The sequence below is a fragment of the Andrographis paniculata genome, unplaced genomic scaffold, assembly GCF_009805555.1.
Source record: "Andrographis paniculata isolate CXL003 unplaced genomic scaffold, ASM980555v1 Contig54END, whole genome shotgun sequence".
Classification (NCBI taxonomy): domain Eukaryota; kingdom Viridiplantae; phylum Streptophyta; class Magnoliopsida; order Lamiales; family Acanthaceae; genus Andrographis; species Andrographis paniculata.
In genome coordinates this window covers 4,240,859-4,259,396 of record NW_026137589.1, presented here as the reverse complement: position 1 = coordinate 4,259,396, position 18,538 = coordinate 4,240,859, and the positions used below count along the sequence as shown (strand labels likewise).

Sequence of the window (18,538 nt, the reverse complement as noted above, 5' to 3'; positions counted from 1 at the left end):
GCGGCCTCACAGTTACACATCCAACCCCACACCACCAGACCATCTCTTACTGGACTACATTTTGCTTTCTTTTCAGGTTTCTTTTAGTTAACTAAAACAAAAGTGTTTTGATCTTTGTTCGATCGGTTGTAAAGAAAATTAATTGGAAAACATTATTCAACTCATTGGGATCGACACTAATTTGCACAATGAGGACTATTATGTTAACATACAATCTTGCATTGAGATTGGTTACTATATATTTAGTATATAATCAACACCATAATTGCTGTCGTATTTACAGTTAATTTGATTTATAATTAATAAGTATACATCAATTTCATCCATCTCCATCAAAGTTCCAAAGGAAATCACAAGTTTTTCTTGACACATTTGGCCATGGACTAGATTTTTCGCATGCAACATCTTCGCTAAAGTTATCGCTTTTCATCATCCAACAACGATGTTTCGAAAAAATTATCTAAAATACTTCAAAATTCCGAGTAAGTTACTCCATAAGAACACATCGATGGTTTTCAAGAATCATTTGGAAACACACCTCAAAAGTCGACATATTCAATTTTACTTTCGCAATATACAATATGAAGCAAAATAAAATAATAAAAAGTAACCTTCATATCCCAAGCATTAAATCTAAAATGTAAAATATCTCTAAACATCATATCTAATGCATAATTTTCTTCACGTTCAAAACTTTTTATTCAAAAAAAAAAAAAAAGCAAATCCAAAACAACCCGAAAAAAACAAGATCGCAAAACACAATCATCATTACCATTTCTTGTTTGGGTTGAAATTTTAAAAAAATAAAAAATAAAAAATGAAAATAGAGTAGAAGATGAGGTCATGTTCATGAGAGGGGCATGGAGGGACTAATCTTTATGGATGACGAAAATTAAATGAAGGCTTTTTGGATGAATTCTCACATGCATCTTACCATACCATCCATCATCATGTGAACATATCTATATGTATCTGTGACTCACTACTTCCCTTTTCTTCATTTAACTAATAAATAAATAAGTAAATAATAATTTTCAAATACAATTTATTTGATTTTCAGATTTGCTTACCTGAAAAAGATTAGCCCCTTTTTTTTTTTTTTTTGTCCTTGATGAATCCCTATCCTGCAAAGACAATGAGATGTTTAAATAGTACAAGATTTATAAATTAAAGATTCATAGAATTTAATTAAGAACCAATAAGTTTGGGAATTGTTTTTATTTACCTTTTCACAATGGGTAACTTTTTTAATATTCAGTCAAGGCACACGGCTTTCAATAGAAATATTACATCAAAATACTATTTAAATTCAGACACAGACCAAACAATCCCTAATTGTTTTGGCCCACTATTCATTCTATAGAAAAATATTTTTTTCCTTCCAAGGAAACCACATCGAAATTTCTATCTTTCATTCAAAACATAATATCATATCTAACACATCTTTGCGTCTAACTTTTAAACCCTTTTTCATAGGATCAATTACGTCTCACATTTTTGCGAAGAAATAAATGCAAAATATATTTTTAGCTAATGATAGAGATTCAAAATAGGTAAGATGAAAGCTCCACAATCTTGAGATAGAAATCACAAATCTTATTGTCTTGTCTGTCACACATTCATGCTTGTCAACAAGTCAATTAGACAATTACCACCAAAGAGCATGCAAAAAAGTGTACCCTTTCTGAAAGCCAGATTGCATGTTTTTAGGAACATTTCTATTATGGGACTGAAAGCAACAAGTGCGGCAGCAATCATCACCCAAAAAGCATTGGCTCATATCTAATCAACGGCTAAATAGGCATTTCTATCCTTCCAAAGTTCTCTATAATAATCGACTAGCATTGATAATGAGTGAAACTAAGTTGAACTTTTCATAGTTTAGATCAGTTTATTCACTACTCGAGCTCCACTCGTGATTAGAAAAACAAGTTGAAAATACTATCATTCAAACTCCAGTCATTTTTTATTATTCCATTTTCTTTATTTAATAGGCTTAAATGATGATGGAATTTCATTTCAATATTGCAAAATAAATACAACTCAAAGTAAAAACATCAACTTATCTTCTTAGCAAACACTATCAAAAATAAACAAACAAATCTCAAGTGCATTTGTAAATAACAAACTAAAATTCATGTTCAAGCTTGACTCAATAAACTTTCAAATGAGCTTTTATCAATTGTGAATGGCCCAAACCTAGCTGCTGAATTTACAAACAGCTCTATACTCAACTATGAATTCCTAAATCAAGCAGGCTGTCAGTTTGGTAAAATGCTTCACAGATTATCAAAAAAGAGTAAATAAATCAAAACAGGGTACACTAGCTTATATAAGACAGGATCTCAAGTGACAAAAGCGGGAGCATATATTCTTTCTAGAAGGAATGATCAGGCAATAATGAAGGAATAAGTCACTTTGTGAATTGACTAGTTATTGGTCCCTATTATCTATGGTTGTTCCATCTACCATGTATCATTACTTTCAACCCTCTAAGCTATTCCTGCAGTAGATACTGTTCCATGTGGTTAAAGACACGTCAGTACCTTTTAGAGTTTGTGGATGGTCCAGTCCGTTTGCTAATGGGCATAAGAATCGACTGTTGTTGACAGGGACTTCTGATCCTCCACTGAAGTAAAGGCCAGGTAGAACCACCAAAAGTGAATCCCACAACAAGAGCATGTGGCAGCATATTTGTATATTTTGTGTTGTTGTGAAGGATAATGGCAGAAAATTTCATATAAGCTTTAACATATATAAGTGAAATAAAAATTGAAAGAAATTTATTCTCAATGAAATTAAGCGTACCTCCTGAAACTGGATTGTTTGATTATGGTAACAAGGGAAACCACTCTTACTAAAGTCCATAGTTCGCTGTATCAGCCATGCTGTCTCCGGCTCTCAGCTCCGCTACCATTGAAAGTGATCCATTGTAGAGGTGACAGGGAAACTACAACTGAATGCTAAAACACCCTATTAAACAATTCAAATCCAAATCCACACAATTTCTGATTAAACAAAGACAGTCAGATCAACAAAACGAAGTATACGTGGGATGGGAGTCATCTGTAGCGCAAGATACTCACTAATGTGATGTCCTAAAGTACAATCATCCTCCTAAACCAGGCAACCTTGAGGCTCTTCCTAAATAGTGTACAACACAATAATATATGCTGCTGCAGAAGCCGCAGAAATGCACCTACCCTGCCAATTTTGTATCTCATCACTAATTTATCTCTTCCTCGGCTTCCGCTGATTGTACTTACCTAATTTTCTTCCTTGTTGCTTCCCAGGTCCAATATTGGCTTTTTCTTCTGGAGATGGCTGAGGCAGATCTGAAGGTGTTTCATCATGCTGGGTAACACCAAAGCTATGCTGGGAATCGCTAGGGAATTGGTCGGTTACAATGGGGACATCCATGTATGCTTCACTCAAAAGCTCGCAGTTATCTTCCAGTTGGTTTGAGTTGACAGATTTCTTCTCATTTATGGTGTCTGCATTGTGGTTTGCCACATTGTGGTGCTCATAATTTTGCCCTGTATGTGGGTCAGCGGTAGCTGCTGCTCCAGGCACACTGGAGAACAGAAGAATGTTTAATCGGAAGGGATAGTAGCTAATGTGCATGCAAACTCAGTGATGATAGAAAGCAAAAAGCATTGGTTAGGGTTTCACCTGGCATGTGATGATGAGAGACCATTTACAGTCTGTTTCACACCAGTTTCAGTCGTCTCTGCTGTTGGAGGTCCATTAGTTTTATTCAAACCGGAATCTGTGAAACAAAAACAAAGATGAATGGGCCAAATGACTTTGCAGTAGAAACTCTATAGTAGGAATGAAAATAGTGTGATATATGTGGTTGCATGTGTATCACTACTGGCATTTAACGGGCAGCAGTGATAAAGGTCAAGTAACCAAAACAGCTTAGGGGAAAATAAGAATACAATGCACTGTCACATATAACCTTGCAGCTGGTATTGAGAACTAAAAGAACAATGTTTACGTCTTTGCAAATGTCAATTATTGAAGTTTAGCAGACTGAAGGAATTTAACACAATGACCAATCCCAGTCCCAGCCTACAGAGCTATACTACAGTTAAAAGGCAAACATCTAAATGCTACCAAACTGGTGTGTTCTTATTTTCAAAATTCAAAATATTTGAGTTCTTTCTCCCATCATAGTTTACAGAGCTTTCAAGTCTCTTAAGTTCACGTCCTTGCTTTAACCTAGCCTCCATCTCTCTGCCAAATTTCCCCCATCGTTGAATATCTGACAGTGAATAAAAAGATCGTTGTGGCAATCACAGAAGCCTTGATATTGTTCCAAAAGATATTGACACTTATCCTAGGCTTCTATCAATAACCAATGGGAAACAAAGAAAATAACTAGTAGCAGTGAAAGAAGATATCAAGACCCAAGACCACCATACGGAAAGAAGATTATTTGCACACTCATGCAAGACAGGTAGTCAGGTACTATCAGTACCTCTTGTATGTGTGATTGGTTCCATGTGCAGAAACAAGCAATCTAAGGTCAGGAGCAAGGACAATAATAAACTAACACTACAAGAATTAATTCATCTGAATTCACAAGTAGACTGAAACCATGCATCTTACAACCATTTTCCGGGCTATATGTGTAGTACCACTATCCCATAGCATATTCAGCTTCATAAAGCATCAAGTACTTGAAACACAATCCACAACATTGTAAATATATAGAGACAGTTTGTATGAAAGCCCACTCACCAGTTTGGTGTTCCTCAGTATGCTGGGGGTTCAAAGGTTGGGAGGGTTTAGACGCAGCACATTCACCATCTACCCTAAGGCCCTTAACAGCTTCTGGATCCTTTACAAACAGTGGAGTAAATGTAAGATAATATATATATGTGTGTGTGTGTGTGTGTGTGTGTGAGAGAGAGAGAGAGAGAGAGAGAACTTTATGCCATGTATCTTGATACCATTTCCAAGGCCAAATACTATAGAACCATACTTGGATAGAAATTAACAGGCAAAACTTCTTTCTAATCAAGTACCTCATTATTTCCATCAAGAGAAATAGCTGGCCTGGATGATAGTGCTTCACTACCCTTATCATCCTGTCTTGAACCCAAAGCTGACAGGCCAAGAAATGCAGCACAACATAATTTAGATTTTAAATGTAAACAATCACACTTGATGAGAAAAGATATTTTATCCACATATGATTTTTTATATTCAGCACAAGTTGCATAAGCTAGCAAGAGAGATTAAAAACAAGGATAATCAACCTGTGAGGTCAGGATCATAGCTCACTCCAGCATCAACCAATTCATCTATTGCTACAGTTTTCCATAACGACTCTGGCTCCTTCATTTGCTCTCCCAGTGCTCCTACTGGTTCCTCCTTCCTCTGAGGAACTGCAAACAATGATGGATCAATTTTTGAGGATGGGGTACGCAACAAATCATCAGTTGCCTTCGACCGCACTCTTCGTAGTTCTTCCTGGATATTCCATGATCCAGAGGCAAGGGAATTCCTTTTCTACAAAATCCATATATATAGAAATTAAATGGCAATGAAAAATATTAATTTGAGAATATATTACAGAAATAAAATAAGCTAAAGGACAAACAAGAGAAATACAACCAACTCACCAACATAAAAGGCAAACATAGCAGATGCAAATAAGTACGAATACTGAGGAACAGATAGACTATGGAATACTAGCATGGAGAGGTTAAAAAAATAAAATGCCAGTTTGCAGGCAACACTGATAGAAACTGAAAAGAAGACCCACTTTGCTGACTCAGAACCAGCTAAAAAAACACAATAATAAGATATTAACCTTTGATGAAGACAAAGAATCAGGTCCAGTGGAATACAACATTCTTTCATTAAAAAGCTTCATTGTTGATGTTAGAGGAGTACTCAATTCAAAATTTCTTGTGGGAGACGCCCATGGTGGCCTCTCCTTCATATATGACCTTGCCACATCCACGGGAGAACCTCCTCCACTGTCCACCTGCATATAGAAAACCATAGAAGGTTCGCATCACTCTCAAATCCACATCTATTTGTAAATCTTTAGATGTGAAACTCAAGAAGAAGAGAAAGACAGAACCCATTCAAGCACATCCGATCTAAGTCTGGAAGTTTCATTTGTAAACTGGGTTGCTGAACTTGAACCCACTTTCTTTTCTTGAAACCATTTTTTAGCTTCCTCAACAGCTTTATTAAATATATCCGCATCTTCTGCTCATGAGATTTAAAAATGCATCAATTAATGGAAAAAACACAAAATGGAAAAAATTGACAAATTTCTTAAGAAGCAATACCATTGCCAATCGGAGCCCCAAGTGAACTTTGCTCTTTTCCGTCGGTAGAGCAGCCCAAAACTCGTGAATTAAGGGCTCGTATCAACTCGTCGCATTCTTCCCTGATTACAAATAATGAAGATTAAGGATAAAATTGACAAATGGAATAGACTTGCAGGAGAAATAAACTACTTCCATAATTGAAATACTCTAGTCTAAAAATAGTGCAAAATAGCATTAGAATATGACTAATGGATTTCACTCATAAAGACACTTATACTAACGATTCATCCGCTCATTTGTTAAATTCAGGTAACCTGAGAATATTTGATCAAAGTTGATAACAGAATAGAGAGCATCAAGTATGCGCGCAGAAAAAATAATTGATATAAACTCCAGAACAAAATGGAAATGATGAAGAACTATATGATGCAAAAGCAATTTCGAGGTTTTGAGGAATTGTCTACATTCTACAATATTATAAACAGTTGGTTTACAGGGTAGTATTTAAGGAAATTGTCAAGAATTCTCTGATGAATTTCACAAGTTCTCAAATACTGTTTGTCTGTTAACAGATGAAGTCAAAATTAATATATTATATAAAATATTGCAGAAACCAAAATCACTATAAGTCACAATTCTATTCAGAAACCATCATTTATCAACGAAGAAAACCTGGAAAACCATCTAGAGTAGTATGGTAAAAGAAATTAAGGGATAAAAACTACCTAGCTTACCAAGCAGGGATCATATACCAAAATTTTCCTATCATTACCTTGAAAAAATCTCCTGCATTATAAGTTGTTTGATCAACCTTTTCGTTTCAGCATGCCGCACAGTTAATTGAGGTTCCTGTCCATAATGCACCATTTCTGATGAAATCATATTTTTGTAACAGGGGGAGAGAGAGAGAAGGGAGGGGAAGCCAACCATTTGCTAACAAAAATATTGGCCAAATAACTAGCGATGAAGAAGAGCTTCTTCTGCAACAAATTTCTTTTAGAATACCAACCAAGCCAAGAATATTAATATTCATTTTCCTTTCATCATCAAAGATGTCATATAAAAAGTGAATAGAACAGTGTTCTCCTCTGTTAAACAATACCTTTCACCCTCCACAACACAACAATGTTGGTATGTAAGAAAATTTTCAAACTCAACAGACTAACAGTTAAGAGTGTGTTCAGCGGTTTCTTTCACCTAACAAACTGTAATCTACAGTTCGATATCTTTTTCCTACAAAATGATCAAAAACCTATTTTTATTTAAAAACATCTCAAATAGAAAACACCACAATCACATCCAAACACACCCCAAACCTTTCAAAGATCTGGAATGTTTCGAGTGATACAGAATTTATACCATATAAGCCCAAATAAGACTGCAAACCCAGAGACAAAAGCGCACACAGCTATCACCATGCAAGATTTTATGACAGGGAAACATTTCAAAACTAACTGTACAATTTTCATAGGTTTTGCTCAGTTCATCTCCTCAACAATTAACATCAAATCCATGAAAAATCTCCAAAAAAACAAATGACTCTAAATATGATTTTCCTCCTGAAAATACTAACCTCTTTCTCTAAAATTTACATGGGTTTCAGAATTACGTTACTGGGAAAAGCCCAACTCAATACAGGCACAATGAATGTATAGTTAGAATAATACTAAAAAACAACAATTGAAAAGAAAATGTATTGTTGTTTAGAATACACACAGCATAAATACAAAACTGAGGAAAAGAAGAATATCTAAGAACACTATTGGTATCTTCCAACAAAAGAGAATGCATAACTCAATTTGTAGGCACAGCACACATGCTATAAGAAACATGATATCAAATCCAAAGGTACCCAGTACAGATTTCTAATAATGACTTTTATATATGCACCTTGTCCGATCTTCCAATTACATCTCCGTACTGATTATCGTTGTCAACAGCATCCTCTACAACACAAAAAAGACTGATAAGTTGAGACGCATACAAAGTGGGAGATGGGTGAAAAAATAAAAATATTAAAAGATGCTACTCATAAACTGATGTGTACACATTGAGTATAATCAACATGTAGGCAACATATAATACATTTAGAAATGAAATGTGGAACCAGGCCATGGGAATGAATTAATAACATCTTGTATGAGGTACTTAAGACATAAATTGGAAAATGCAATTTACAAACTTCAAACCTAATGAAGGAATCTTGAACAATTTTCTAATGCAATCGGTTAAGTTGGAAAATAGAAGCTAAATATAGTAATACAACTTCCAGTTTTGTCAACTAATCAACAATGTTCATATTTTCTTCTATTTGAAGGGGCGTCTAGACTGTAATATGACTGGGCACACAAAATCCAGTAACAACGATTTTATGAATCAGTCTCGAGCTAGGACAAGCCCTATATAACATAACAATGTAGGCAACACATTTCAATGAAGTGAATCCTTAATTTCTGAATTTCTATCTTTCCCATGCCACTGTCTCCTTCATATTGACTTAAGCTACATCCACCTAGTGCGAAAGGTACATAAACTTCACTTCAATACTAACGAACTTCCTACTGTGAGGATATGCAACAAAATAGCAAATCACGTGCGTAAATTCCACACACACGCAGTGTAATTCGAAATCAACAACACTCCAAACTTCAAAGAGGCCAGCAATAAAAGCAAAAGGTATGTAAAAACAGAAGCCAAAAATGGAAAAGTGTAGAGAAAAAAATGCGTGCCTGAAGCCGAGTCCTCGTCTTCAGAAGACGACGATTCCGAATCCGACAGGATGGAAGATATTATTCTCCCGGCGCCAGAAAAGATAGCGCGGGCGGAGTGAACAATCTTTCCGGTAAACCAATTAGGGTTTTTTGGCGGAGGATGCGGAGCAGCGAGCGGAGGTGGACGGTCGTACGGCGTGGCCGCGAGGCGCTGCTTGCGGCGGTTAGTGACGATTTTTCCGCCGGCGCCGGATCGAGAAGACGGCATTTTGAATTTGGGGGAAGATTGGGGAAGGAAATTTGAAATGGTATTAATGAAAATTCGTTTATTTATCAGATAGTTCTCTTCTTTTATGTGCGCTGTTCTCTTCTATTACTTCATTTTATACGTACGGACTTCGTCGTTCTGGGTCTCTTTTTGGATTTTTTTAATTTAATTTTTCTTTTTACTTCTTTTAGTAAAATACTAAAAATAGTACTATTAAATATTTTTAGTGCCGATTAGGACGCAGCTGATCGTTAGATTGATTACCCTTTGATTTAGGTAGTGAATAAATATGGACAATGGTATTTTTTTACATCTAAGATATTTTTACAGCTATTTAGATTGGGAGTGGATGAATACATTTAAAATATTTTTATTACGACGACATATCAGATGGACCTGAAATAGTCTAAATTTAAATTCATAATCTCACGTGCGAGATTACTCCCCGCACTATCACTATCAGAATTTAAATTTATGATCTGGCAGCGAGGTTTTCAAAATTAATATAATCATCCGCGACCTATACAAAATTACATTAATTTTTCTATCAATTGATAATATATAAATACATCCATTTCGTAATAAAAATAAGGCCATAAGCACATCTTAAAGAATTCAATTGTGTTTATAATAAGTAAAGCACATTCCAAGCTATGAATGTACCATATGGTCTAGAACAAAATTTACACAACAAAAATCCAAAACATAAGTCCGTCATTTTTATTATTATTATTTTTGTCTATTCCTTAGATTTACTTAATTTTTAGTTCAATATTTATTTACAATAAATATACTTACTTTATTACATTATTTCTCTGTTCTCTTTAATTTCTAAGTTAAAACTTCAACAAATCAATTATAACCTAAATTGTATAAGGCCATCTCCAACCCATCATCTCTATTTATCTAGTTTTAACTCCAAATATACAGTTGCTAAGTAATTTTACTTCAACCATAAGTCAATTTTTTACTATTGTTCTTCAAATATTCTATTTTTTTATTATTTTAAACAACTTTTTATTTTTATAATTTAAAATAAATTTTAAAAAAATTTTAAAAAATAAAAATTAAATTTATAATTTTAAAAAATAAAAAAAAATGGCATTTGCTACAGTGCAACACAAAAAAATGGTGTTGCACTGTAGCAAACTCTAAATCTGATGCTGAAAATGGCACTGGATTAGAGCAGCTCGGCGGCAAAAATGGTATTGAAATGTCAGATATGAAACATGGTTGGAGATAGCCTAACAACAGGGAACATATTCAATGAAATTATGAGTAACTTGACGGGCCTGACACGGTTTTGTTTCAACCGGATCACGCTCGGGCCTAAATATTCAGGCTTGGTTTCAAACCGGACCATAGGCTATTACTTTATAACCTGTGTGGTCCGAATTGTCATTCTTTTTATTATAATTAAAACATTTTATAATTTATAAGGTGTGTTTGATTGTAGAATTTGAATAGAACTTTAAATGTTAAATAATAAAAAACTTAATATAAATAAATATATAAATGCTATTCCGTACGTATTTATTTATTTATTGGCTGCGTTTGTTTTTGTAAGAATATTAAAAAAAAATTTATGTAAGATAAATACTGAATACCTGTAGAATATTAATATTTTTAGAAAAATAAAAATAAAAAATAGAAAAACAAAGCTATTAACACGCATTGACTGAAAATATTAGAAATAAATAAAATATGTAAGTTTTTTCTTTTAAATAAATAGTAATAAGATTAAAAGGTAAATAAAATTATAAGTAAAAAAATACATGTATATATATATATATATATTTTATTTTTTTTTTTCAGACAAACGAAAAAAACATTTGTAAATTTCGTGGATGGGGGAGGCACTAATCGATAAAAGCACCACGCTTGACCGAATTAAAATTTAATTCAATCGACAAGCCTGTGACAAATGACTGACACCAACTGAAATGACTGAAATGCCCTCATAACAGCAATCTATTTTCAACCGCCTTTATAAAACAGAAGCCCATTCCATCGTTTTCACTTTCTCCGTTCCCCAAACTCTCCTTTCCTTCAGCTTTTCTTCTTCTCCAAATTTCAATTGACCATGTTCGTCTGCCTATCGCCATTCCTGCGTGCACAACCTCACCCAATTTGATCTCCAATTATCGTCCACGGTAGCTCAGCTCGTTTACTGACTGCTGGGTAACATTGACCTTGACTTGTTTGAGCTTACTTTTTTGTTCATTTATTTATATTTTTCGCGATGCTGTTATGTATGCGTTTGATGTGTTTTGAATTGTTTGTGATAATTGTGTGTGGCAGCTTCTGGTTTTGAGTAGTGCGTGTGGATTTTTTTAGAGGCGAAAATTGACTCATCGTGAGTTGGAATATTCTGTTTTTTTTTTTTTTTGATGCAAATTATTGGTTAAAAGAATACGCCTTAGTTTGTGGTGCTTGTTGTTGCTTTGAAAAGGTTGACTGATTTTGGAGAACTCTGGATGTTTAGTGTAGGAATCTGATTAAGATCGAAAGATGTTAATATATGATTTTTAATGGCTTGGATTATGCATAAATGCCAATGATGTGAGGTGTTGGGGCTTTTATGGCTGTCTGCTGGTTATGGAAATGTTAACTATTTGAAAAGTGGTGGATGATGATGCGAGTCTACTTTCTTCTGTAAACATGTGGAAAAGCAAGAGATAAAATTGTTCTTTGTTTGTCTTAGAGGAGAGTGTTTTGATGTCGCGACTGGTTTTTGGTTATTTTTCGAATATTTTTAGTAGAAGAGACATTTTTGAGATAAGGAGAGTAAATGTTACTTGAATGCCACAGTGATCCTATGATTTAAGGGTTCGATTCTGATTTGTGAACACATAGGGATCATTTTTTATATATATTTATGAAAGCATTAATTTTTGTCTCTCGATGTTTCAGCATCTTTCTGCAAAACATATGATGGAAGACAACTCGAAACAAAGTATAACTGAGGTGGAGGAGATTCAGTTGTATACCAACTGGGAAGATATCTCCTGTCCGATATGCTTAAACTTTCCCCACAATGCTGTTCTCCTCCAATGCTCGTCATTTGAAAAGGGATGCCGATCTTTTGTTTGTGATACAGACCATCTGCTTTCCAATTGTCTGGACCGTTTCAAACAGGCAAATCAGGTGTCCTCTGGTTCTCAATCACCGAGTTCTGCTGAAAATCTGCAATTTCTGGATCCGGGATCTGATAGCAAGCCGCAGTGCCCCTTGTGCAGAGGTGAAGTAACTGGATGGATTGTTGTGGAAAAGGCTCGTATGCATTTGGATAAGAAGATTCGATGTTGTGAAGAGGAAAAATGTGCGTTCACAGGCACCTTTTTGGAGCTTCAAACTCATGCGCTCGCAGAACACCCTCATTCTTGCCCCTCAAGAATCGATCCAGCACGTCAGCTTGACTGGGATAACTTCCAGCAGTCTTCTCAAATCATAGATGTTTTAAGCACTATCCATTCGGAGGTTCCACGTGGGGTGGTTCTGGGGGATTATGTGATCGAATATGGGGATGATAACTCTGGGGATGAATTCGATGATTTCCCGGGGGATGAGGGAAACTGGTGGACATCCTGTATACTATATCAGGTGTTTGATAACTTTAGGACTTCAAGAAACCGAAGACGGTCAAGAGTGAGCGATTCGGGAAGAGGAAACAACCGGTTGAGTTTTGATACTTCAAACTCCGATGAGGGTTCTGTATCATCTGTGGAGTATGCGGATTATAGGGTTGATGAGGCTGATGATGAGTTTGTGAATGCAAGGTCACTGCCTCGGGGAAGAGCTGCTCGACAGAGGTTAGTGAAGCGACTTTGTATAACACTATAACTACTATTCGCCTTCATTATCTCCTGAGTAACAGAACAGAGAAATAGCAAAAGTTTATCTATGCCTAATAGTTCCAGTTTCCACATTGAAATTCATCATGTACAATCGATTGGTTAGTAAATTCTTCGTCATATACATTTGTTGGGTATTAACAAATCTATTAATGCTTTGTGGAATAGAACATCCTGATAGGCCTTGTAATAATGAAATTAAGAATTTCGTTCTGGCGAGAATAGCTCAAGACCGGAGACTAGAACTTATAGCTCATTATTAGCCGTGGACAAGCTTGGAATTATATTGGAGCAATATTGCTTTATACGCAATCAATGGTTTCTTAAAAACTATGGTGAATACTAATGTGAGGTCAAATACAGAAAAAAGGTATAGATATCGTCTTTAATATTACATTTATGCATGTTATGTGTCGCAAATATCGATCCCTCTATGGTAACAATAAGGCTACAGTTATAATGGTTTTGATCATAAAATTAGGTTTGTCAGAAACTGAATTTCTCACTTTATATTTTGTTTCTTACAAATACCGACCTGGTGTTGCAGCTCTCATTGGCGGCGCTCGCGCTTTTATGACAACTAGGTAAACTGAACACACGCTACCTCTATACATTATCTATTGAGACATTTCCATCTATCTTCCTATAGCAACCTCATTTACATTTGTCGATGCACTTCACCAAATTTCCGTTAATTCTACAACAGATTAGCAGCCGCCGTCGTAGCTGTCGTATAAGTAGAAAGAGGGAAACTCCTTGAAAACACAATTCATCAGGTTGCCCTTTCCTCTTCAGTACTTTCTACATAAATTCCTATGTGACTCTCTTATCTTATCTTTATCAGTAGTTATTTCTTTCAGAATTAAATTGTGGTTATTTCTTTATCTCATCTTGTCACATCTCATTACTGAATATTGCATTGCCATAAGAGACATTAGGGAAATACAAAGAAAAGAAAATTAAAAGTTTGAAGCAAGAATGACATAAGAACGAACAGGTAGAAGTGCAAGAAATGATATAATTTAATTGGAGAATTTTTGGAGTGCAAGAATTGCTTTTTGCAAGTTTTATTTTATTTTTATATTTCATAGACAGTAAGCAATATCTGGCCATGGATTCTACAGCTGTTAGCTAAACTTGGTGATGAATTAAATAATGGCATTGTGACAAGAAAGGGATTGGAATTTTTAGGCATAATATTCCATTATGAATGATGACAAGTGGGGAACTCTCAGGAATTTTAGGCTTTAGAATTAGAGGGTCTCTTTCAGTTGCTTTCTGTGCTTTTGGGGTTTTGTGGATGTCATTTATTCTACTCTCTTCATTGTTTAATTTTGTGCTCATATATGTTAACATATGGACATATGTTTTAGCATTTTTGTAGTAACAAATAGTGCAATTTTTTATTTTTTTTATTACTTTAAAAAATAATATAATACTCCATCCGTCCCAAACAAGGTACAACATTTATTTTTGGCACGGACTTTTAGGGTGGTAGTATTAAGTACGATAATTTAGAAATTAGGTGATGTAACGGAGAGAAATGTATATTTTATTTTTTTATTTGGATAATGTGAAAGGATAAAGTGCGGAGGTAGAGATTAAATATTATTAATTATTTTCTATTTTAGAAGGGTGTTTGAGACGGAGAGAGTAGTATTTTATTGGAAAACTTAAAAAAAAAAAAAAACATAAATTTGGATAGTAATTGAACAATTGATCATGTTCATCTTGCTGACGAAGTCTAAAAGTGGCCACGTTATTATATTGTTGTGTGTGGGCAAATTTGGATAAGCTGACTAGGACTTTCGAATCTGATAATAGTTTATTTCAACATCCAACTTTAAAAGAAAAATAAAATAAAAAATTGTATGTTGCTTGGTATAGAGTTCTTTGGCCTATTGTTTTTTTTTTAGGTTTTTATTTTTATTTATTTTTGGTCTATTGGTGAATAATTATCAAGTGGGGTACGGTTTGTCATGTTTATTTCAATTTTTATTGGAATGATAATTATCAAGTGGGGTACGGTTTGTCACGTTTATTTCAATTTCTATAGGAGTGTTCGTCTCGATATGATTTTCATAATTGAATTTATGAATATGATGTTTCGTTGGATTTGTACTTTTTTTTTTTTCCCCTTGAATATCTGTTTGGTTGGATTTGTCCTTTCTTTTTTTTTTTTTTAATTTTATTTTCCTTTAAAACATTCACATATGATCTCTTATCCAGACAACCCCTTTTTTATATCATTGCGAAGTAAATAGTATTACTTTTAATCTAAAATTACAAAAAAATAAACCCTTATTAATTTTTTACCATTTTGTATTAACAATTTCTTACTATCATTTATGGTAATATTTTTAGACATAAACTTCATGGTAAACATGATCCCAATCATAACTAATTTAGAATGAATATCACTATAAAATTGATGTTTAAAAGCCTTTTGTGATGGGTTGAGTGTAGACTCGTTGGGGCAACATTCTATGATTATTTTGTTATTTTAAGAAGAAAAAAATAAATAAATGAATTGGACTTATCTCAATCTAGTAAGCTCATTTTAAAGTTGGAAACAATATGGAACAAAGAACTGTATATGGAATAAATCATAACCACCATTTCTTAGTGGTGAATCGCACCAAACTTTAAATAGTAAAAATAATTTTATGAACAATGAATAATGATACTGGAATCAAACAATAATATCAACATAATTTTCACTCTTTAATAATAATAATAATAATAATAATAATAATAATAATAAAATATTGAAGTTTATGATCATGCAAATAAACTTCAAAATCTCTTCATATAGTCTTAAAGAGTAGTACAAGATGATCAAACTTTAATGGTATAAATGTTCCAAACTCATGAGATTCAAAAACATTTAAATTATACCAAAACATTATCAAACTTTGAACACATTGGCATCAAACTAGTCTCTAATCAACATAACATTTTAGTCATAAAAGTCTTAAGCCCAAGATATGAAGCTATACTCGAGTTCTCGAGCATAGAATTCGATAGTAAAACGAAGCAACCAAAAGAGCGACAAGAATTAATATGGGACATTCTTGGGGAGGTTGCGAATAACATTACTCTTCATACCAATTTTAGTGCGCATCGCTTCTACACCACTTCTGTTCATTGCTTTCATTACTTTCATCCGAACCACATTTTCTTTCGACTGCACAGTTGCCAGTCCCATGCTCTTATACCTGCGACAAAAAAAAAAAAAAAAAAAAACACATTCCAGAATGTTATCTTCTACTTCAACATATGGGGGTAGGGATTTGTATACTATTCTTGTCTTGTTTTGCATCTCAACAACAAAACAAGTATAAGATCATAGGGTTTCTTTTCGGTTAATGTTTCCTCTATTGTTACCTTGAGGCTAGGGCAGCGGTTATGGCACCATTTGCAGGTGTCGGGCGTGGTTTCTGCCGGTAGTATTTCAAAAATTCCCTAGAACCGAGCATTTTGGTCACTGTTGACCTATCGCTTGTTCTAGTAATAATTAGTTCCGATCCACCACTGCCAAGTTCAACAGTGTTCTGTGTGTCCCCAACCGTCACAAGCTGCTTCCCTTCAGCATCCACATAACTTTACACCGGAAAAAAAAAAAAGGATCGAGTAATGAGTGACGAATTAAAGGTTCTTTTGTAATGTCTAATGGCAATATGGTAATCGACAATTCAGCAATCATTCTAATTAGAACAAAACTAGATGAAAATTGTATACCTGCTGCTGTAATCGTAGAACTCTTCTAATTCTGCCTCTTCTTCTTCAGTGCCATCTCCGTAGTGCACTTTGCAGTGGCTTTTGGCCTCCATATGCTTCCGAACTGCCTCCAAACTAGTGAAAGGATGGCATCTTTCGTTGCAGTATAAACACAAGTGATCCCTTTTAACCTAAAGTAATTCAAAGTCAGAATCATATAAAAGACAACAGAAAGTTTATAAGGTATTATCCTTCGAAAAACACAATCTTGACATAAAAATAAAAGATATAAATCCTTGTCATTACCTTGAGGCCGAGGTAGGTCAGAAGACCTCTGGGATCCTTCAGATACTCGATATCAGGAATGAAGAACCCGTGCTGCTTGTGCATGTGTACCATACAGCTTTCAATTGTATCGTGCTCTAAATCACACATAAAGCAACAAGATGGATCCAAATATTCGTATTCATCGTCATCATTTTCATCCTCGTCCATGTCACTGTTCTCATTCTCATCTACCTTAAGCTTTCCCAACGAATCACCAGCTTCTCCCAACACTTCTTCGTCCGGATCAACTTCTTCCCACTCACTCTCTTCACTTTCTTCATCTTCTTGCACCACACGACGCACATTTTCTTTAGGAGCACGGCGTGGGAGAGGCTTTATTACGGTGCTTCCCTCGTTGCTGCTACTAGTTGCTCCAGAAACTCGCAGTAGATGAGTTTTAGAATTCAGGTGCTGTTCGTGGGCTTTCGAGCTTCTATATTCCTTACCACAAATTACACAGCTATACAACATAGGACTTTCATCTAGTTTTCGTTTCTCTTCAGCCATGGCTGATTGTCTAGCTAGGAAGAGTGCTTCGGTGACGCCGGGGACACCGGCAACCTGTACTAAACAAATAGTACATAGAATGAGAATAAAACCACCATTAATATTAACTCTAGACAACAGAACTCCACAAACTTTTCTTTGGATTACTCCGAAAACCTAATTGGAATTACTCCTTGTTCAACCAACATTAGAGCTAACTTTTCATTCTACCCTAACTGCAACTTCTAATAAATCAATTTTTACTCAGATAAATTTACTCTATATATGTCGACAATAATAGAAGCACCGCGAACGAGAACATTAAAAATTAAACCTATCGAGAACCACATAAATTCCAGAATCGAAAAGCACCTCTATCTAAATTCTAACAGCCGCCATGGAAACGAGGACGCAAAAAACCCTACCACAGCGATCAAAATACAAAACAAAAGGCGAATAGTATACCTTCCGCTTGAGATTGTAGCGATGCCATTCTGATTTGTAATGGAGCTTCTGCTCGACCTCGTCTGCAAATTCCTTGTTGCACGCGTTGCACGCCAATCCTGGCATCGCTGCTGCTGCTGCTGCCGATTTGTAGACTTGGTGAAGAAGGGGAAATCCGACGAGGGTTTTACTCAACCCTGTTGCCCTACGTAGATTTGAATAATGGGAATTGAGCTTTTTATTTGTGTCTAAAGAATGGAAATTTCAACGTATTTGTGTATTTATAGGGACGGATAAAGACGGCGTCGTTTAGTGCTTGCGCAAGCGCAATCGTATGCGGTGCGGGTTTTTTGACCGAACCGGTTGTAACGGGTCCGGTTCGGTGGGGAGGTATTGGGGTTTGAGATGAAGGCGCGTTTGGAGATATTTTTA

The 18,538-nt window shown here is 35.0% G+C and overlaps 3 protein-coding genes across 5 annotated transcripts; 1 reads left to right on the top strand and 2 right to left on the bottom strand.

Moving 5' to 3' along the window:
• Window positions 1-2,984: 2,984 nt before the first annotated feature.
• On the bottom strand, window positions 2,985-9,358 carry LOC127255611 (protein KAKU4). Of its 2 annotated transcripts, XM_051281237.1 has the most exons (11): window positions 9,026-9,358; window positions 8,187-8,242; window positions 7,069-7,145; window positions 6,315-6,415; window positions 6,101-6,231; window positions 5,825-6,001; window positions 5,268-5,520; window positions 5,034-5,113; window positions 4,747-4,846; window positions 3,673-3,769; window positions 2,985-3,574 (listed from the first exon to the last, which is right to left on the bottom strand). In XM_051281237.1, exons 1-11 carry the CDS (start codon window positions 9,273-9,275, stop codon window positions 3,232-3,234), a joined length of 1,665 nt encoding a protein of 554 aa, XP_051137194.1. In that variant the 5' UTR covers window positions 9,276-9,358; the 3' UTR covers window positions 2,985-3,231. The 2 variants fall into 2 exon arrangements, with proteins under 2 accessions (XP_051137194.1, XP_051137195.1); XM_051281238.1 differs by lacking the exons at window positions 2,985-3,574; window positions 3,673-3,769 and adding an exon at window positions 3,856-4,267.
• Window positions 9,359-11,278: 1,920 nt separating this feature from the next.
• Window positions 11,279-13,996, top strand: LOC127255563 (uncharacterized). Its single transcript, XM_051281150.1, has 4 exons — window positions 11,279-11,456; window positions 12,189-13,087; window positions 13,677-13,713; window positions 13,836-13,996. Exons 2-3 carry the CDS (start codon window positions 12,207-12,209, stop codon window positions 13,711-13,713), a joined length of 918 nt encoding a protein of 305 aa, XP_051137107.1. The 5' UTR covers window positions 11,279-11,456; window positions 12,189-12,206; the 3' UTR covers window positions 13,836-13,996.
• Window positions 13,997-16,000: 2,004 nt separating this feature from the next.
• On the bottom strand, window positions 16,001-18,353 carry LOC127255562 (cytoplasmic 60S subunit biogenesis factor REI1 homolog 1). Of its 2 annotated transcripts, none has more exons than XM_051281148.1 (5): window positions 18,128-18,353; window positions 17,156-17,737; window positions 16,871-17,040; window positions 16,517-16,732; window positions 16,001-16,347 (listed from the first exon to the last, which is right to left on the bottom strand). In XM_051281148.1, the coding sequence occupies exons 1-5, from the start codon at window positions 18,230-18,232 to the stop codon at window positions 16,188-16,190; spliced, it is 1,233 nt and encodes a 410-aa protein (XP_051137105.1). In that variant the 5' UTR covers window positions 18,233-18,353; the 3' UTR covers window positions 16,001-16,187. The 2 variants fall into 2 exon arrangements, with proteins under 2 accessions (XP_051137105.1, XP_051137106.1); XM_051281149.1 differs by having other exon boundaries at window positions 17,156-17,742; window positions 18,128-18,297.
• Window positions 18,354-18,538: the final 185 nt, after the last annotated feature.

Bases quoted from the DNA above. Each gene is read 5' to 3' on its own strand.
- LOC127255611 (XM_051281237.1), bottom strand. From the start codon at position 9,275: ATGCCGTCTTCTCGATCCGGCGCCGGCGGAAAAATCGTCACTAACCGC. The intron at 3,770-4,746 runs GTGAGTGGGCTT...TTTGTTTCACAG, and splicing joins TACTGAGGAACACCAAACTG to ATTCCGGTTTGAATAAAACT. The intron at 3,575-3,672 runs GTGAAACCCTAA...TCTGTTCTCCAG, and splicing joins CTCTCATCATCACATGCCAG to TGTGCCTGGAGCAGCAGCTA.
- LOC127255563 (XM_051281150.1), top strand. From the start codon at position 12,207: ATGATGGAAGACAACTCGAAACAAAGTATAACTGAGGTGGAGGAGATT. The intron at 13,088-13,676 runs GTTAGTGAAGCG...CTGGTGTTGCAG, and splicing joins GGAAGAGCTGCTCGACAGAG to CTCTCATTGGCGGCGCTCGC.
- LOC127255562 (XM_051281148.1), bottom strand. From the start codon at position 18,232: ATGCCAGGATTGGCGTGCAACGCGTGCAACAAGGAATTTGCAGACGAG. The intron at 17,738-18,127 runs GTATACTATTCG...TGTTTAGTACAG, and splicing joins GCTACAATCTCAAGCGGAAG to GTTGCCGGTGTCCCCGGCGT. The intron at 16,348-16,516 runs GTAACAATAGAG...TTTTTGTCGCAG, and splicing joins ACCGCTGCCCTAGCCTCAAG to GTATAAGAGCATGGGACTGG.